Source organism: Zingiber officinale, chromosome 7A (assembly GCF_018446385.1).
Source record: "Zingiber officinale cultivar Zhangliang chromosome 7A, Zo_v1.1, whole genome shotgun sequence".
In the NCBI taxonomy this organism is placed as follows: domain Eukaryota; kingdom Viridiplantae; phylum Streptophyta; class Magnoliopsida; order Zingiberales; family Zingiberaceae; genus Zingiber; species Zingiber officinale.
In genome coordinates this window covers 131,213,895-131,229,600 of record NC_055998.1, presented here as the reverse complement: position 1 = coordinate 131,229,600, position 15,706 = coordinate 131,213,895, and the positions used below count along the sequence as shown (strand labels likewise).

The 15,706-nt window shown below is 38.3% G+C and overlaps 1 protein-coding gene across 1 annotated transcript in view; it reads left to right on the top strand.

The window, feature by feature from the left end:
- The first annotated feature begins 237 nt into the window (after positions 1 to 237).
- Positions 238 to 15,706, top strand: part of LOC122002592 (dynamin-related protein 5A) — a 32,497-nt gene continuing 17,028 nt past the window's right edge. Inside the window, exons 1-10 of the mRNA XM_042557811.1 lie at positions 238 to 550; positions 5,237 to 5,300; positions 5,386 to 5,490; positions 5,838 to 5,939; positions 6,521 to 6,571; positions 6,669 to 6,730; positions 6,894 to 6,984; positions 7,546 to 7,610; positions 14,971 to 15,165; positions 15,262 to 15,381. Of these exons, the coding sequence (XP_042413745.1) occupies positions 422 to 550; positions 5,237 to 5,300; positions 5,386 to 5,490; positions 5,838 to 5,939; positions 6,521 to 6,571; positions 6,669 to 6,730; positions 6,894 to 6,984; positions 7,546 to 7,610; positions 14,971 to 15,165; positions 15,262 to 15,381 (984 nt within the window). The 5' untranslated portion in view covers positions 238 to 421. The remainder of the gene's footprint in view (positions 551 to 5,236; positions 5,301 to 5,385; positions 5,491 to 5,837; positions 5,940 to 6,520; positions 6,572 to 6,668; positions 6,731 to 6,893; positions 6,985 to 7,545; positions 7,611 to 14,970; positions 15,166 to 15,261; positions 15,382 to 15,706) is intronic.

Below are 15,706 nucleotides of genomic sequence, written 5' to 3'. Positions count from 1 at the left end.
CGCCCCTCTAGGTAAACACGTTTGAATGTAACAATGGTGACGTACTGAAGTTGTAACACCTTCCCGTGTCGCTTTCCAACATTCAAAAAATTTCAAATCGGGGTCGACCGACGCTCCTTGCAGGACAAATCATCTTCTCCTCCCGCTTCGCGATCCAACCGTCCACAACATGGCGACGCCGTTTCGTTGGACGGATCGGATCTTCCAAGTTGAGTCCAAGTCATTACCAACCGACGGTGAAGACGTCAAACTCTAAAGCTGTCTCTGTTTGTTGGACGGCGAGTCGCCAAGAAACTCTCTCTCCTCCCCGATCTCGGTGTTTGCGACGGGCGGGGTCGGGATCTCGCGGTGATCTGATCTGTGTGCTCTTCGATCTCTTCGCCTTTGTTGTGCTTGGGAGGGATTCGGACCCGGAGGCCGCATGGAGAGCTTGATTTCGTTGGTGAATAAGCTCCAGAGGGCTTGCACGGCTCTAGGTGACCACGGAGAGGAGAACGCCCTCCCGACCCTCTGGGACTCCTTGCCGGCGATTGCAGTCGTCGGTGGACAGGTCAGTACTAACACATCCCGGATCTCGCTTTCCTTCCGATCGTGGCCTTTTGTGCTACTCGTTAAACGGAAATTGGTCGTCGTATTGCATGAGCTCTGGGATTGGACCTTCTTGGCGGCTGACTTTTGGATGTGAGCTTGTTTTGAGAGGAAAGATCTAGCCTTTTTCCCCGTCCTGGTTCTGGTGAAATCAACGTGAAAATATTTAATGGCAAAATTTCCTTTCAAGTTTTTTCCAACCAATTCTGATATGCAGTTATAGCTCAAAATACTCAAAATTTATGGAAGTTCAAAGATCTATAGCTAATATGACGCCGAGCAGAATATGTATATTATTCTGGGACGTGAAGTTGTAGAAGGATTAACAAGAAAATAAGAGAGAAGTAACAAAAAAAAAATGAATAACTTAAATTAGGCTTAAACATATTATGAAATCAAGAGCGCAAAGAAAAAGAGATATAGTCATAACGTGGCTTAAGTGAAACCAATTGATTCAATATTAAAATAATTTCTCCTAAATATCATTTAAGCATAGGTTTATATAGTTCTCAAAACTCTAAAAAATTCCTAAACGGAAAAAATAACCAACTAGACTTATTCTTTAAGATTTAGGATAAATTAACTAACAAAATTTATTTCCCTAAGATTTAGGATAAAATTAAATATAATTAAGAAAAAATAAACTAAACTTAATTAATGGACAACTAATTAAAAAAAATCTAAAAGATGCAAATCTGAATACTTTGGATTCCTTCTTGTATCGTAGCCTTCTCGGAGAACATAAATTGATCATGGTGTTGGATGCTCCTGCATCAAACTGCCCAGGTTGAAAAAAACTCGTCTTCGAGTTTAAAATAGTATTAGATGGCAGCCCAAGAGGAAGATCCTCTAGCACTGAATCAGCAATATTCATTTGTTGCAGATAGATACGTATTAGAGTAGCTTTATTTGATTCTTGTCTTCCAAATCTGTGCTTGATAAAGGGTAAGTTGGACTCAGCTCTCTCCTTAAACTTCACTGTGCAAGCCAAGAGATAAATCATGCATGAATAACGTTCTTCTTCGGGTTCAACATCATACTTTTGCGTCGTAGAATCAAAATATTCCCATCCTTCATCAACATTCCCCATGCGAGCACATGTAGACAACACCAAGATGAACATGATGCTTGTGGGCTCATTTTCTGTATCAAGAATCACTTTGAACAACTCCAATGCTTCCAAACCAAGTCAATGCCGAGCCTAAGCTGTGATCATAGTATTGAATGAGACCATGTTGCGTTGGTGCATCATCTCGAAAAGCATATTTGCATCCTTGAGATTTCCACACTTCGCGTACATGGAAACTAGTGCATTGTCAACAAAGATTTTATTGCTTGGCGACTCAATCTTAATGGTTAGTCCATGCATTTGCTTCTCTTGCGACGGGGATGACAAATTCGAGCATGAACTGATGGTGCACACAAAGATGCAATTGTCTGATTTAAACCCCAGCTAATTGCTTATCGTAGAAACATTCAAGGCCTTCCTCTTAGAACTCATCATTGAGCAAGTACCCTGAGATCATCGTGTTCAACAAGACCAAATCAGGATCATCAACCTCCTTGAAGACCTTCAGTACATTGACTATCTAGCCAACCTTCGAGTACAGCTCAATCAAGCCCCTATCAACATGATATTTTCTTGCAAAATCATTCTTGGTCATATGCACATGGAATTGTGCACTGCTGGCTGAATCCTTCACGACCATGAATGTTGTGAGCATGTTGGCGAGCATGAACATGTCGATCTCGAAGCCTTTCTTCATTATTGCCTGAAACAAGTTAAGGGCTTTTAGTCCCTGGTGTTGTCCAAACGCAGCGATCATGCAATTCCAAGAAACAACATCCCTTTTGCAGAACATCTCATCAAAAATCGGCCCGGCTTCGACCAAAAAGTCACCATTACTGCAGTTGCTGATGAGGGCGTTGTTAACGAAGACATAGGAGTCAAGGCCTGAGGTGATGGTGAGGGAGTAGAACTGCTCAATGACATTGACGACGGATGAGATGACAGAGGAGAGGGTGAGGCCATTGGCATCAGAGCCGAGGTAGCGCATGTGAGAAAAAAAGCGGATGACATTGCAAGCGTAGGCGCCACCGTTGGCGGCTGCGAAGGCGAGGATGAGAGTGTTGTAGCAAGTTGGAAGGCTGCTTCGGTGTCTGATTGAACAGCTAGCAGTAGCAAAAAGATACAAGAATAGAACTTGAGCAAGCTGGTGAAGTAGAGCCTGTAGCCCATAGCATCGGGAAGAGAAGAAGGAACCATAATGAGGAAACGACCGGGAGAGAGAATAGCCTTGAGTGATAGAACATTCATTATCTTCAATACCTTCATCCATTTTTGCAAATGATATTAATGTTTTGTAGTTGTATATCTAAGGCCATAGTAGATTGTTGAACTCTTTGTATCTTAGAAGAATTCAATTCCCTCTCAATATTGCTTTTAGCATCATTAGGCCCCGTAGTTTGCTTCACTTCATTGAGTTCAAAAACCAACACAATCGTGATCTTCATCATAGAGTTAATCAACTCAATTGGAACGAATCGATCCTCCCATATGTAATTTGGAGTGGAAATGGGGATTTCGATGGATGCGTTCTTCGCCAAGTGGAAAGTATTAGAAATAAGAGAAGATTCTTCTTCTTTCTTCCTCTAAGATAGCAGTAGCGTGCCCTTCGTTCTCATCCTCTTCTTTAGGGTCTTCCAATTCGTCATCATAAATTGAATCACCAAATATTTCAATCTTGTCGTCGTCTCTGCCTCCTCCTGTGATCGAATGATCAGAAGAGTAAAATTGGTCATACACGATGTTGTTGAAGTCCGCATCCTCATGGTTGTCTCCACCGTCGCGGAAGGAAAGGGGGGCGTATAGGTGTTGCAGAGTTGGCGTTTTCTTGAAGTTGTAGGTGGTGGGGTAGTTGATCCCGTATTTCTCGAAACCAAATTTGCGCTTGAACATCTCTTCTCGATTGGAAATTAGGGATTTTTCAAAAGGGGAATAAAGGAACTTATGATCTTTACGATCTTGTGTCATTAGACGTCGAGATAACATTGTGACTCGTCTCTAGTGAATCGCATCTTGGGTGATACGACCACGGTGTGAGGCTTCCTCAACCGGAACCTGCCTTACACGACCATGACCATGTCCACGATGACTCTCCATTTGGATCGTAATGAGCTTTGATACCAATTGACGCCAGACAGAATATGTATATTATTCTAGGGCGTGAAGTTGTAGAGGGATTAACAAGAAAACAAGAGAAAAGTAACACAAAAAAAAGGAATAGCCTAAATTAGGCTTAAACTTATTATGAAATCAAGAGCACAAAGAAAAAGAGATGTAACCGTAACGTGGCTTAAGCGAAACCAATTGATTCAATATCAAAATAACTTCTCCTAAACATCATCTAAGCATAGGTTCATATAGCACTCAAAACTCTAAAAAAAATCTAAACGAAAAAAATAACCAACTAGACATTTCTTAAGATTTAGGATAAATTAACTAACATGACTTAGTTTTCTAAGATTTATGACAAAATTAAATATAATTAAGGAAAAAACAAACTAAACTTAATTAACGGATAACTAATTAAAAAAAAATCCAAAAGATCCAAATCTGAATACTTTGGATCCCCTATTACATCATAGCCTTATCGGAGAACATAAATTGATCGTGGTGCTGGATGCTTCTGCATCATGATCTATTGGAATAGCAATCAAAGGATAAAAATATGTTATGTCAACAGGTCACCGTATATAGTATTAGGTTCCCATTGCCAAGTGGAAGAGGCAAGAAGGATAAATAGATTTATCACCCATTTGGTAAATGTCAGGGTCATTTTGTTCTTGGAGGAATTAGTAACTCAATCTTTGCTCGTAGACTATTGAGAAGACCGAGCTTCAAAATGTTATCAATAATCAACTGCTTTAACCATCGACCAATAGGCAAAACCTACTTAGCAAATTAAATAAATTTTGCAACGCCATTGTCTAGTAACCCATCCCATCCTTTCACCATATCAGATTTTGGCTATTGATTTTTTTGGACATGATCATAGTCCCTTTGCTACTTCATTTTAATAATTTATGTGGATTTTACAAATTTTATTTTGTTAAATTTATCATAATTTGTTTTGTTAATTCATTATGTTGTTGTTTTGGTCTTGTAATTCATGTTTTTCTATTTCATTGATTTACTGAATATCCAAAATTGAAACCACAAACTGACTTTCTAATTCTTTCTAATTAACTAACAATGTGAAAAATGTAAAATTTGAATCATTTTTATATGCATCAACATGACAAATAACTGTATTTCGAAATTCTGTTTTATGTTATAGTTCATATATATTTTGTGAAGTTCTCCAGTTTCGCTTTTGCTGTCCCGCAATAATTTTGCTTAGTCCTTTCTCTAAACATTCAGGATGTGATAGTTGATACTTGTTTTTGGTTTCAGTTTCTTGTTATCAGTATTATAGTGCATTTGCTATGCATCTGTCACCAATGTTCTTCACTTAACAGTGAAGTGTTTGTACTTTTCTTTCATGATAATAAGTGTGCATTGTATAATACCTGGAGTTTAAGTACTCCATTCCACCTGAAATGCCTTTTTTGTTATTTTATTTTTCTGATATGGTTGTGTTAACAGAGTTCTGGAAAGTCTTCAGTATTGGAAAGCATAGTTGGGAAGGACTTCCTACCAAGGGGTTCAGGTAAAAACTTACTCCAGTTCTGTTTTGCTGTGTATTTGTTGGTGATTTTAACTTTGTGGTGGCTATCAATTTCAAAAACTTGTAGGAATTGTTACTAGACGTCCCCTTGTTCTCCAGTTGCATAAGATTGATGGTGATAGAGAATATGCAGAGTTCATGCATCTTCCAAGAAAGAGGTTCACTGATTTTGGTAATCTTATCTGTTAATGGTGTTGATTTTAGCACATCTGGAAACATAGAGACACTCTCTAATGTTATTGATTCCTTGGTTCTTCTGGACCTTTGAAAATGCTAAATACTCGTAGTAAGATAATCTAACTAAGTTCAAATGTAGTATGCTGGTTTATGATATTGTTGAGTATCGAAAGAGCAAACTTTTCAGTGATTTGTTGGTCCTCTTATTCCATTTGTATTTGTGTACACCAATTAGATTTGGTGTACGTTGCATGCTTTTCAATGTCTTTTATGCATTGCATCTGCATCTTCTCTAAATCCTCATTACATTACGATTCATATCATATTCATTTTTTAATGCAGCTCTTGTTAGGAAGGAAATCCAAGATGAAACTGATAGAGAGACTGGTCGTACCAAGCATATCTCACCTGTTCCAATTCATCTGAGTATTTATTCGCCTAATGGTGAGATTGCGGCGTGAGAGCCAGAAACGTTTATGATTTTTGATAGATTTTATGAAGCTTATTGAAATTACATCAGTTAATCCATAGCTTCATGTTTGCTAGGACATCCTTCAATATAAGACAACTATTTTAATGTGCCAATTAAGTAAATTGGCTAATTCATTTCTTACAATATCAACATTTTGGTGTTATGATTGTTTGTGTATTTTAATTCCCCAGTTTAGCTTGATAAATCTGTCTTTAATACGTGTGTTTTTTTTTTGTCCTCAATGCATGTCTTCTTTTGTAGTTTCCCTTTGAAAATTAAACTAATCCTCATACTCACGGATGAAATGACAAGGTTAGCTCATGTCTAAAGTCAAAAATTCAAGCTAGGAAACTAAGGCTGATTTGCCTAGTTGAGCAGATTTCTGTGACAATAGTTGAACCAACAATTGCTTACTCTGTTGCTGACGTTCTCTCGTTAGGTTATGTTTGCCTGCCATGTGGTCATTTTCCCACTGTATATTTTGCATTAGCACATGAATAAGAATGTGGAGTTTAATATTTTACCCTAATGCTAATGCTCTAAAGTTTGGCAGTCGTGAACCTGACACTTATAGATCTTCCTGGACTCACAAAGGTGGCTGTTGGTAATTTACTTTCCATGTTTGTTAAATGTTATGTTCCTTCAGGCAGTAGAGTTGCATTTCTTATTTATTTATGACCTGATTATGCTTTTTGTTGCAGAGGGTCAACCTGATGGTATTGTGGCTGATATCGAGAATATGGTTCGGTCATACATTGAAAAGGTTCATCCTGCTTTTTAGATATCCAGAATTATATTCCACTCAGATTCATGTTTGTTTTTCTTTTAATTATTTTAGATTTCTTTTTTCAAATATTGTAAGTATGTCTGTGTATCCTTTACTATGATCTGTTTGTTCCAAGACTGACTCTTTTTGGATTGTACAGCCAAACTGTATAATTCTTGCCATTTCGCCAGCTAATCAGGATCTTGCCACATCTGATGCAATTAAAATCTCTCGTGAAGTAGACCCCAAGGGTAAGTCTTTATGATTGCCAAGGTAGTTGTAGTGTCACTTGGATTGTATACTTCATTTTCACACCATGGTCACCAAATTGTATCTATTGGAAAAGAGTTGTACATTAGCATATACGACCTATAAAATCTGTTTTGGTGATATAAGTGAGCTTTCACAATATCTCAGTAACCATGGATTAATGAGATGATAATTTGAAAATTTTGAAGTAGTTTGAAGGAAATTGTTGTTGGAAAACGGTGGGATTTTTATATTCCTTTTGTGCTTGTACATTTTCTTTTTTGATGTATCTGTGTGTTGTGAAGAATGATTCTGAAATCTTCCAGTGCAAGATATATATTAAACTTGAGACAGATTGTATTCCATGGTAACAAGTTTATGCATTTCATGATTTATGCTATTATAAGGTCCGATAAACTAGTCTGGCATTAGTATTTCCATGTGAATTTCTCTGCAAGTGTTTGAATTTGAAAATATTGATGGGATGATAATCCCTTTGATTAAGGATGTGAAGGGGTTTAATTTTTTTATTTTTTTTTCCTTTTGCTCTAATTGTGTTGTAGGTGAGCGAACATTTGGTGTGCTCACAAAGATTGATCTTATGGACAAGGGTACTGATGCTGTCGATGTAAGTTGATTTTATTTGAGATATCTGTTTAGATTTTCAGCTTTAACAGGTTACAATGGCATGAATTGTCTCTTTCTATTTTCAGTTTTAGGAAATATCTCATGATGCTGTGATAATTGTTTTAGAAACTAGTTTGATGGTGTTGATTCGTCTATTTTATTTCATGTAAATCTCTTGTATTGTTGGGAAATTTTGTCTTCCATTATGATTCTGCTCAGCAATGTTTATATGCTTGTCTTTGATCGAGTGCCTTGACTGTTTGGTGTTGCTACAAATCTTCAGAATACATTGTTTTGGATCTTGTGGAGTTGGAAGAGGATGAAAGTTTAGTTCTTATAGTCAGTAAATAGATAAATAGCATCGTTGAAGATGATAAAATTTAATTAATTTTCGTTAGGATATATAGCTGAATTACAACACATGTTAAATGATAACAGGAGTTTCTAAAAAACGACAACAAAAATCATTATCTCTCAATCAGAGATTAAAATCTTGACCCGTGTCCGTTGGCATTGATCGAAACTTATTATTCCGCTATCTAATTGAAACACAGAAGGAGATTGGCATGAAGATTTCATTATCATTCTTTACGACCAACCGCCTTGTGATATTTGAAATTCTTCTTCGTTGTGACAACACTGTCAAGTGTTGACAATGACTTGTATTTTCTTCATGCAGTATCAAACCTTTCTTCCTCATAGTGTTTTGTTGCTATCTTTGTAGCGACCCTTCTTGCATGCGATACCCAAAACACTTATTAAAGTGACAATGATGACTTGCTTGTGTTTTCTTCCTCGATTTTTCTCCATGTAGTATCAAAACCTTTCTTACTTGTGGTATTTCGTTGGAATCTTTGTAGTGGTCCTTCTTGCACACGATATATGAAGCCCTACTTTTGCCTTTATGTTGATTGGTTACAATGTGAGGTGATGCAAGGGACTAGCATCGGCAGCACTTCCTCCTAACAATAGGATCCTTTTTGCACATGGTAGTACATTCACGTCAATTGGTGGATGCGAGGGATTGCAACATATTGTTGGACTGTTGCGGCCGACTAGAAGGGGGGATTGGATAGCCTGCAAACACAAAAACAAAACCAACTATTCTCGAACTCTTAAACTAATACTTGCATAAAGAATAAGCAGAAAGTAAATAGAACATTAAAAGACGAGACACAAGTATTTACTTGGTTACAACCGATGTGATTGTTAATTCAAGGAAGTTGAAGCACTAAATACTCCTTCAGGCGGAGAAGCCTCGTACAACAATGAAGCGCAGAAACAGAAACTTAACTCTAAACTAAAGCACACAAGTGTTGGAATTACAATTCGTGAGTTCGTTGAAAAGCTTCTAGACCAAGGCTATATTTATAGTCTTGGTCGAGGCGCCCCGAAGGGTTCCGGGCGCCATGGGGGATAAAACTTTATCCCCCAACGTCTAGATAGCGAAAGACTTGTTTTGGTCAAACTTAAAGGTCCGGGCGCCCCGGACGGCTCCGGGCGTCCCGGACGGCTCCGGGCGTCCCGGAGGGGTCCGGGCGCCCCGGTCAGCTCCGGGCGCCCCGGAGGGAAAAAGTCAATCCCGTTGACTTTTTCCAGCTTCGGTCTTCTGCTCTGGCTCCGTTTGCCTCAGACCAAGTCTCCCGCTTGCTTGGGTGATTTCTGCCATCCAGAATAGGGCTCATCCGAACCCAACTTCCGGTCTTCTCGAGCAGCCTTTCGCTCCCGCTTCTCGTCCCTCGGAATTGCTGCGTGCTTCCTTCTCGTCCGCCAGCGTATTCATCCGCAGTCTTTGTTCCTCGGTCGCACCCCGTGCCGACCTTCTCGCTAGCTGCGTCTCTTGTTCCCCGAGCAATCTTCCGCTCTGGCTTTCGTCCCTCGGAACCACCGCACGCTTCCTTCTCGTCCGCCGGTGTACTCTTTCGTAGCGCCTCGTCCCTCGGATACACCGCGTGCCGTCCCTCTCGCTAGCTGCGTCTTCCGCTTGAGTACCTGTGCTCCTAAGTTCCTGCACACTTAGACACAAGGTTAAAAACACACAGAACCTAACTTAACTTGTTGATCAAACCAAAACAATTTTGGGGTTCGAACAATCTCCCCTTTTTGATGTGAGCAACCCAAGTTAAGGTAGGGTCAAATTAGACATAAAATAACACTAACTTAATTTGCAATTTAGTGCAAAAAAAAAAAAATAGAAAGAATTAAATTTTGCGATTCAGTGCAAAAATTTGTCTACCTCCCCCTAGACTTATATTTTCTTCTCCCCCTTTGATCACATAAAAAACATGGGGTACAAAAAGAATCTAAGGGTTGACACTTAGAAAAATTATGAAAATCTATTTCAATGATTTTCTGGAAAACATTTCTAAGTCAATGAAAATTTCTAAGTCAACAATAACTTTTGAAAAAAATTCTTAAGTTTTCGTCATCAAGAATTAAGAACATTCTAAGCCGAAAACTTTATGCAAGAAAAGTTTGAAAAAATTTTGAGAACATTTAGAAAAATTAAAAAAAAAATTCTATGCATTTATTTTTTTATTATTTTTTTATTTCTAATGCTTTTATCAGAAAGTTTTAAATTTCTATTTTAATTTATCATAACTTCTTAAATCACACTTTTTCAGATTTAAAGCAATCAATATTAAACATGCAAAAAATTGTATCATGTTAATTTCTATTATTAGTTTGTCGAGATTTTTTAATCGACAGACTATTTCTTTTGACTTATTTTTTGTTATATTTTGAATTTCTAATTCATAAAAATATTTCGGTAATATAAATTCTAACTTGATAAAGTTTTTCGATAATATTTCTAATTTGTAAAATTCGTTCGACAAAATATTTTGTAATTTGCAAAATTTATTCGACAGAAGATTTTCTAATTCGAAAAACTCTTTCGATGACTCAATTTCTAATTCGCAAAATTCTTTCGGCAATGCTTCTACTTTGCAAAATTCGTTCGAAAAAATATTTTGTACTTCGCAGAAATATTTTGTCATAAATTCTAATTTGCAAAAATCTGTTGATAGTAGATTTTCTAATTCGAAAAACTCTTTCAATGATATTTTGATTGAATCACTCAATTGATCAGAAGTTGAAGTCCATACCTGACTTACCTTCTTGGCCGTTGATTCTCCCCCTGTTGAATTGCTTTCTTTCGAAGATTCTCCCCCTTCATTGATGCTCATTGAAGAAGAGCTTTCTGTGTCCTTGGGATGAAATTCGGCTGTTGGGGCTGTCACGACACTTACCTCGGTTTCGGACTCTTTTGACGATGGATCGGTGTTGGATTCAACTTTGACTTGTTCTTCGTAGAGCTTTAAGAACTTTTCCCAAAGTTCTTTTGCGCTTTTATACTCGCCAACTCTATCGAGATCTTCATTTGGTATTATGCTTAGAATGTGAAATTCTGCCTGGGCGTTTGCCATATACTCGTTACGTTGCTTCTCGTTCCAGAGGCGTTTATCGAGTTCTTCTCCATTCGTTGTCTTTGGTGCTTCAAAACCTGATTTCATTATTAAACGAATACCAAAATCAGTGTTTAGATATCCCTCCATTTGTTTCTTCCATAAAGAAAACTCCCCCTCGAATGCTGGTGGATAGATGCTATCTCCGGCTATCGTTTTGTTGCTTTAGACGACAGTTAGTCCTTCTGAGGTGTCTTGGCTCTGATACCACTTGTTGGACCGTTGCGGCCGGCTAGAAGGGAGGTTGGATAGCCTGCAAACACAAAAACAAAACCAACCCTTCTCGAACTCTTAAACTAATACTTGCATAAAGAATAAGCAGAAAGTAAATAGAACATTAAAAGACGAGGCACAAGTATTTACTTGGTTACAACCGATATGGTTGTTAATCCAAGGAAGTTGAAGCACTAAATACTCCTTCAGGCGGAGAAGCCTCGTACAACAATGAAGCGCAGAAACAGAAGCTTAACTCTAAACTAAAGCACACAAGTGTTGGAATTCCAATTCGTGAATTCGTTGAAAAGCTTCTGGACCAAGGCTATACTTATAGCCTTGGTCGGGGCGCCCCGAAGGGTTCCGGGCGCCCTGGGGGGATAAAACTCTATCCCCCAACGTCCAGATTGCGAAAGACTCGTTCTGGTCAAACTTCAAGGTCTGGGCGCCCCGGACAGCTCCGGCCGCCCCGGAGGGAAAAAGTCAACCCCGTTGACTTTTTCCAGCCCCGGTCTTCTACTCCGGCTCCGTTTGTCTCAGACCAAGTCTCCCGCTCGCTTGGGTGATTTCTGCCATCCGGAATAGGGCTCACCCGAACCCAACTTCCGGTCTTCTCGAGCAGCCTTCCGCTCTGGTTTCTCGTCCCTCGGAATCGCTGCGTGCTTCCTTCTCGTCCGCCAGCGTACTCATCCGCAGTCTTCGTCCCTCGGTTGTACCCCGTGCCGACCTTCTCGCTAGCTGCGTCTCTTGCTCCCCGAGCAATCTTCCGCTCCGGCTTTCGTCCCTCGAAACCACCGCATGCTTCCTTCTCGTCCGCCGGTGTACTCTTCCGCAGCGCCTCGTCCCTCGGACACACCGCGTGCCGTCCTTCTCGCTAGCTGCGTTTTCCGCTCGAGTACCTGTGCTCCTAAGCTCTTGCACACTTAGACACAAGGTTAAAAACACACAGGATCTAACTTAACTTGTTGATCACACCAAAACAATCTTGGGGTTCCAACACATATGTGACACCTTCTGCCGGTAAGTTCCCTACTCTTTTCCTTCTTATTCCTCCCCTCATTAGAGCGACCAAATCATATACTATCACTTCTAAAATGACATATTTGTATTGAGACCTAAATCGTAGCTCAGAATGAGATTTGAGATCACGATCCCAACTATTTACGATAGGTTGCTTTAACATTAGCCTCCATTGAGTTCCAAGGATACATGAGTAATAACAATAGTTAAATCATTTAAAACATTTTTCGATTTTACCAAAAGGCGCACTTAACTTTCAGAATTTTCCAAAGGGTACACCGCACTTTGGTAGTTACAAAAGGTGCTGATATTAACAATGTTACTTCGGGTTGGATGCTTTGGAAGTTGGGTTGGAGTTCAACTGTTTGGACTGCTATTTGGGGAGGGATATTCTAGGAATTAAGTGCAACCTTTTGTAAAAGCCAAAGTGTGGTGAACCCTTTGGGAAATTCTGAAAAGCTAGATGGGCCCTTTGGTAAAACCAAAAATATTTTAAATGATTTGACTATTGTTATTACTAATGTATCCTTAGAACTCAATGGAGGCTAGTGTTAATGCAACCTATTGTAAATAGTTGGGATCATGAAATCTCATTCTGAGCTACGATTTAGGTTTCCAGTCGGAACAAATGTGTCATTTTAGAAGTGACAACATATGATTCAGTTGCTCTAATGAGGGTAGGAAGAAGGAAAAGAGTAGAAAACTTACCGAAGGTGTCACATATGTTGCAGTCCCTTGTATCAACCAGGTGTTGCCAATGCTAGAGTCCCTTACATTGCTTCACGTTGCAACCAATCAACATGAGAAAGCCTTGAAAAGAATAAATGAGAAGAACGTAGATTATTTGTCAAGTAATGATATGTATCCAGTTGTAGAGTAAATCCTAAACAGTCTTCTTTGTAGAAACAACAGTCGTCCATTTTTGTTTTTTGACTGCTATACTGCTGGAACAGTGCTTTGAGTGGAAAAGTTGCATGTAAAAAGGACTTGGAAAGCACAAACCTCTAGGGATGTTTGGGCAGCTCGTATAGTCTTTAGGTCGGATGCTTTGGAAGTTGAGTTCGAGTTACAGCTATTTGCTATTTGGACCGTTGTTTGGGAGAGGGATTTTTTGGGAATTAAGTGCATCTTTTGGTAAAAATCAAAGCGTGGTGTGCCCTTTGGGAAATTCCAAAAGTTGGGTGCGCCCTTTGGTAAAATGTCAAACATTTTTTTCTATTGCATTAAAGTCTCTTTCATCTCCTTCTTACTCTTTGACCTATCATTCTAATCAATTCAATTTCTTAACTATAGAATCTATTGGTTGCCTTTGCACATATGTATGCCATCTCAACCTATTTTGTCTCATTTTATCCCAATCAACACTTAAATCAGGAGTTGGTAGATAAAGCAGCTAGAAAACCAACATTTAAGTTTTCTTTTCTTCTTTTTAGCAGATTCTCTGTGGCTTTGTTTATGATCAAGACAGATGAATATGCTGCATATATAGGCATTGTTCTCCCCCTGGCTACTGTAGATCTGAAATCAACCTAGACTTCACATGATTGATGGCGAGGTGTCCTTGTTTCTTGCCATTGATGTATGGTTGGTCCTCTTTTAGGGTTGCATCACCCAAGATCAATCTATGTTGTTGTAAGAATTATTGGGAAGGTGCTTAAATCCTAAGCCCATAATTGATGACAGTGGGAGATCATGTAAATTATTTAACTTGGATTCATTTTATTGTTTTTCAGTTTAGGCCGCCACCTCATACAATCAGCACAAGGTGATCAAGGTGTTTTTCAAGTAGTTGTCCTATTCATTGGTAGTCAGTCCCAGCCAATAATCAGTAATCAGTATAGCTTGATAGTTGACATGAAAAACGCCACAATATATTTTGAAGGCTTAATATAGATTAACTATATGCTTACTATTTAGCAAATTGATATAGTTATGCTTTAGGGATTTAGAAAATAATGGTGTCTAAATAAAATTAGTTGCAAAAGAGAGAGTAGGTTTCTGATTACCCTAATGTACATCTTGTAAATAGATTACTATTCTTTTCAACCCGCATTTTCTATTAGCATGTTGATCCTATTGCTGCAGCTATGTATCTGGCATTCAGAAAATAATGTTGTCTGAATAAGTTGGTTATAAAGAAGGGGTTGGTTTTTAATCGTTTTAATGTATGCATTGTAAATGGACTACCTTTTTTTGAGAGCCAGTAAGTGGTTTTTATTCAATATTTAGGATATTACACCAAGTATTACTGTTTCTGTCCCAGCCATTTGGTGTCTTTTCCAGCAATTATTCTGTACTTTTCTTTTCCTTTTTATCATTGATGAAGGTGGTGTACTGTTGGTTTCTTTTTTGTACTTAATATGTTTTTTTCATTGGTGTGCAATTATTATACTGCAAAGTCTTATAATTTAGTATGTCATACTTTCTTCCTTGCAAAATGCTAATCATTTCAAGATGGCTGCCAATATTTATAATTCATGGATTACTACCTTTTCTAGTAACGGTTAGTTCTGCGAAACATCTCTTTTTGCACCTCTGAAATTTGCTTTTCTTGAATATGACATTTTTTTTTTATTATAATAGTAATATTTTGTATGTTGGGGGGGGGGGGGGGGGTGTTCAACATTGGTTTCACCATAACTTGTTTTTTTTTGTTTATAGATATTGGAAGGAAAAGCATTTAGACTACAGTACCCTTGGATTGGTGTTGTCAATCGTTCCCAGGCTGATATTAATAAGAATGTGGACATGATTGCTGCTAGACGGAGAGAGAGAGAGTATTTTGCTAATACACCAGAATACAAGCATCTAGCTCACAGGATGGGTTCAGAGTACTTAGGGAAGGTCATGTCAAAGGTACAAGAAGTTTCTTTGAAGAATTTCTGTCAATTGATTCTAGCTTGGAGCTAGTAGTCTTTGCCAAGTAATAGGCATAAATTTCTCATTTTGCAGCATTTGGAACAAGTGATTAAATCTCGAATCCCAGGCATTCAATCTCTCATAAATAAGAGCATTGCTGAAATTGAAGGTGAATTAAGTCGTCTTGGGAAACCAATTGCTGCAGATGCTGGAGTAAGTTCAATGCTGTACCATCATTTGTTGCTGCATGAGACTTTGTTGTCAATAGATAGTAGCTATTTTTCACCAGTTATGCTGGGCATATAGATTAGTTTAAAATTTGGTTTACTTAAAAGTATGATTCCTTTGCTTTGCTTATTTTTTTTAAAAACATTTGGAAGCTGATATTATAGGTTTGATTCATAAATTATCATTTATTTCGTGATGAAGGATCTTTATTTTTGCGCTTCCTTTTTTTTGTCCAGTTTTCTAGTTCTGATAAAACATGAAAACAACCAAATTTGATTACTAATAATGTAATTTCATATGGTTTCTTGGA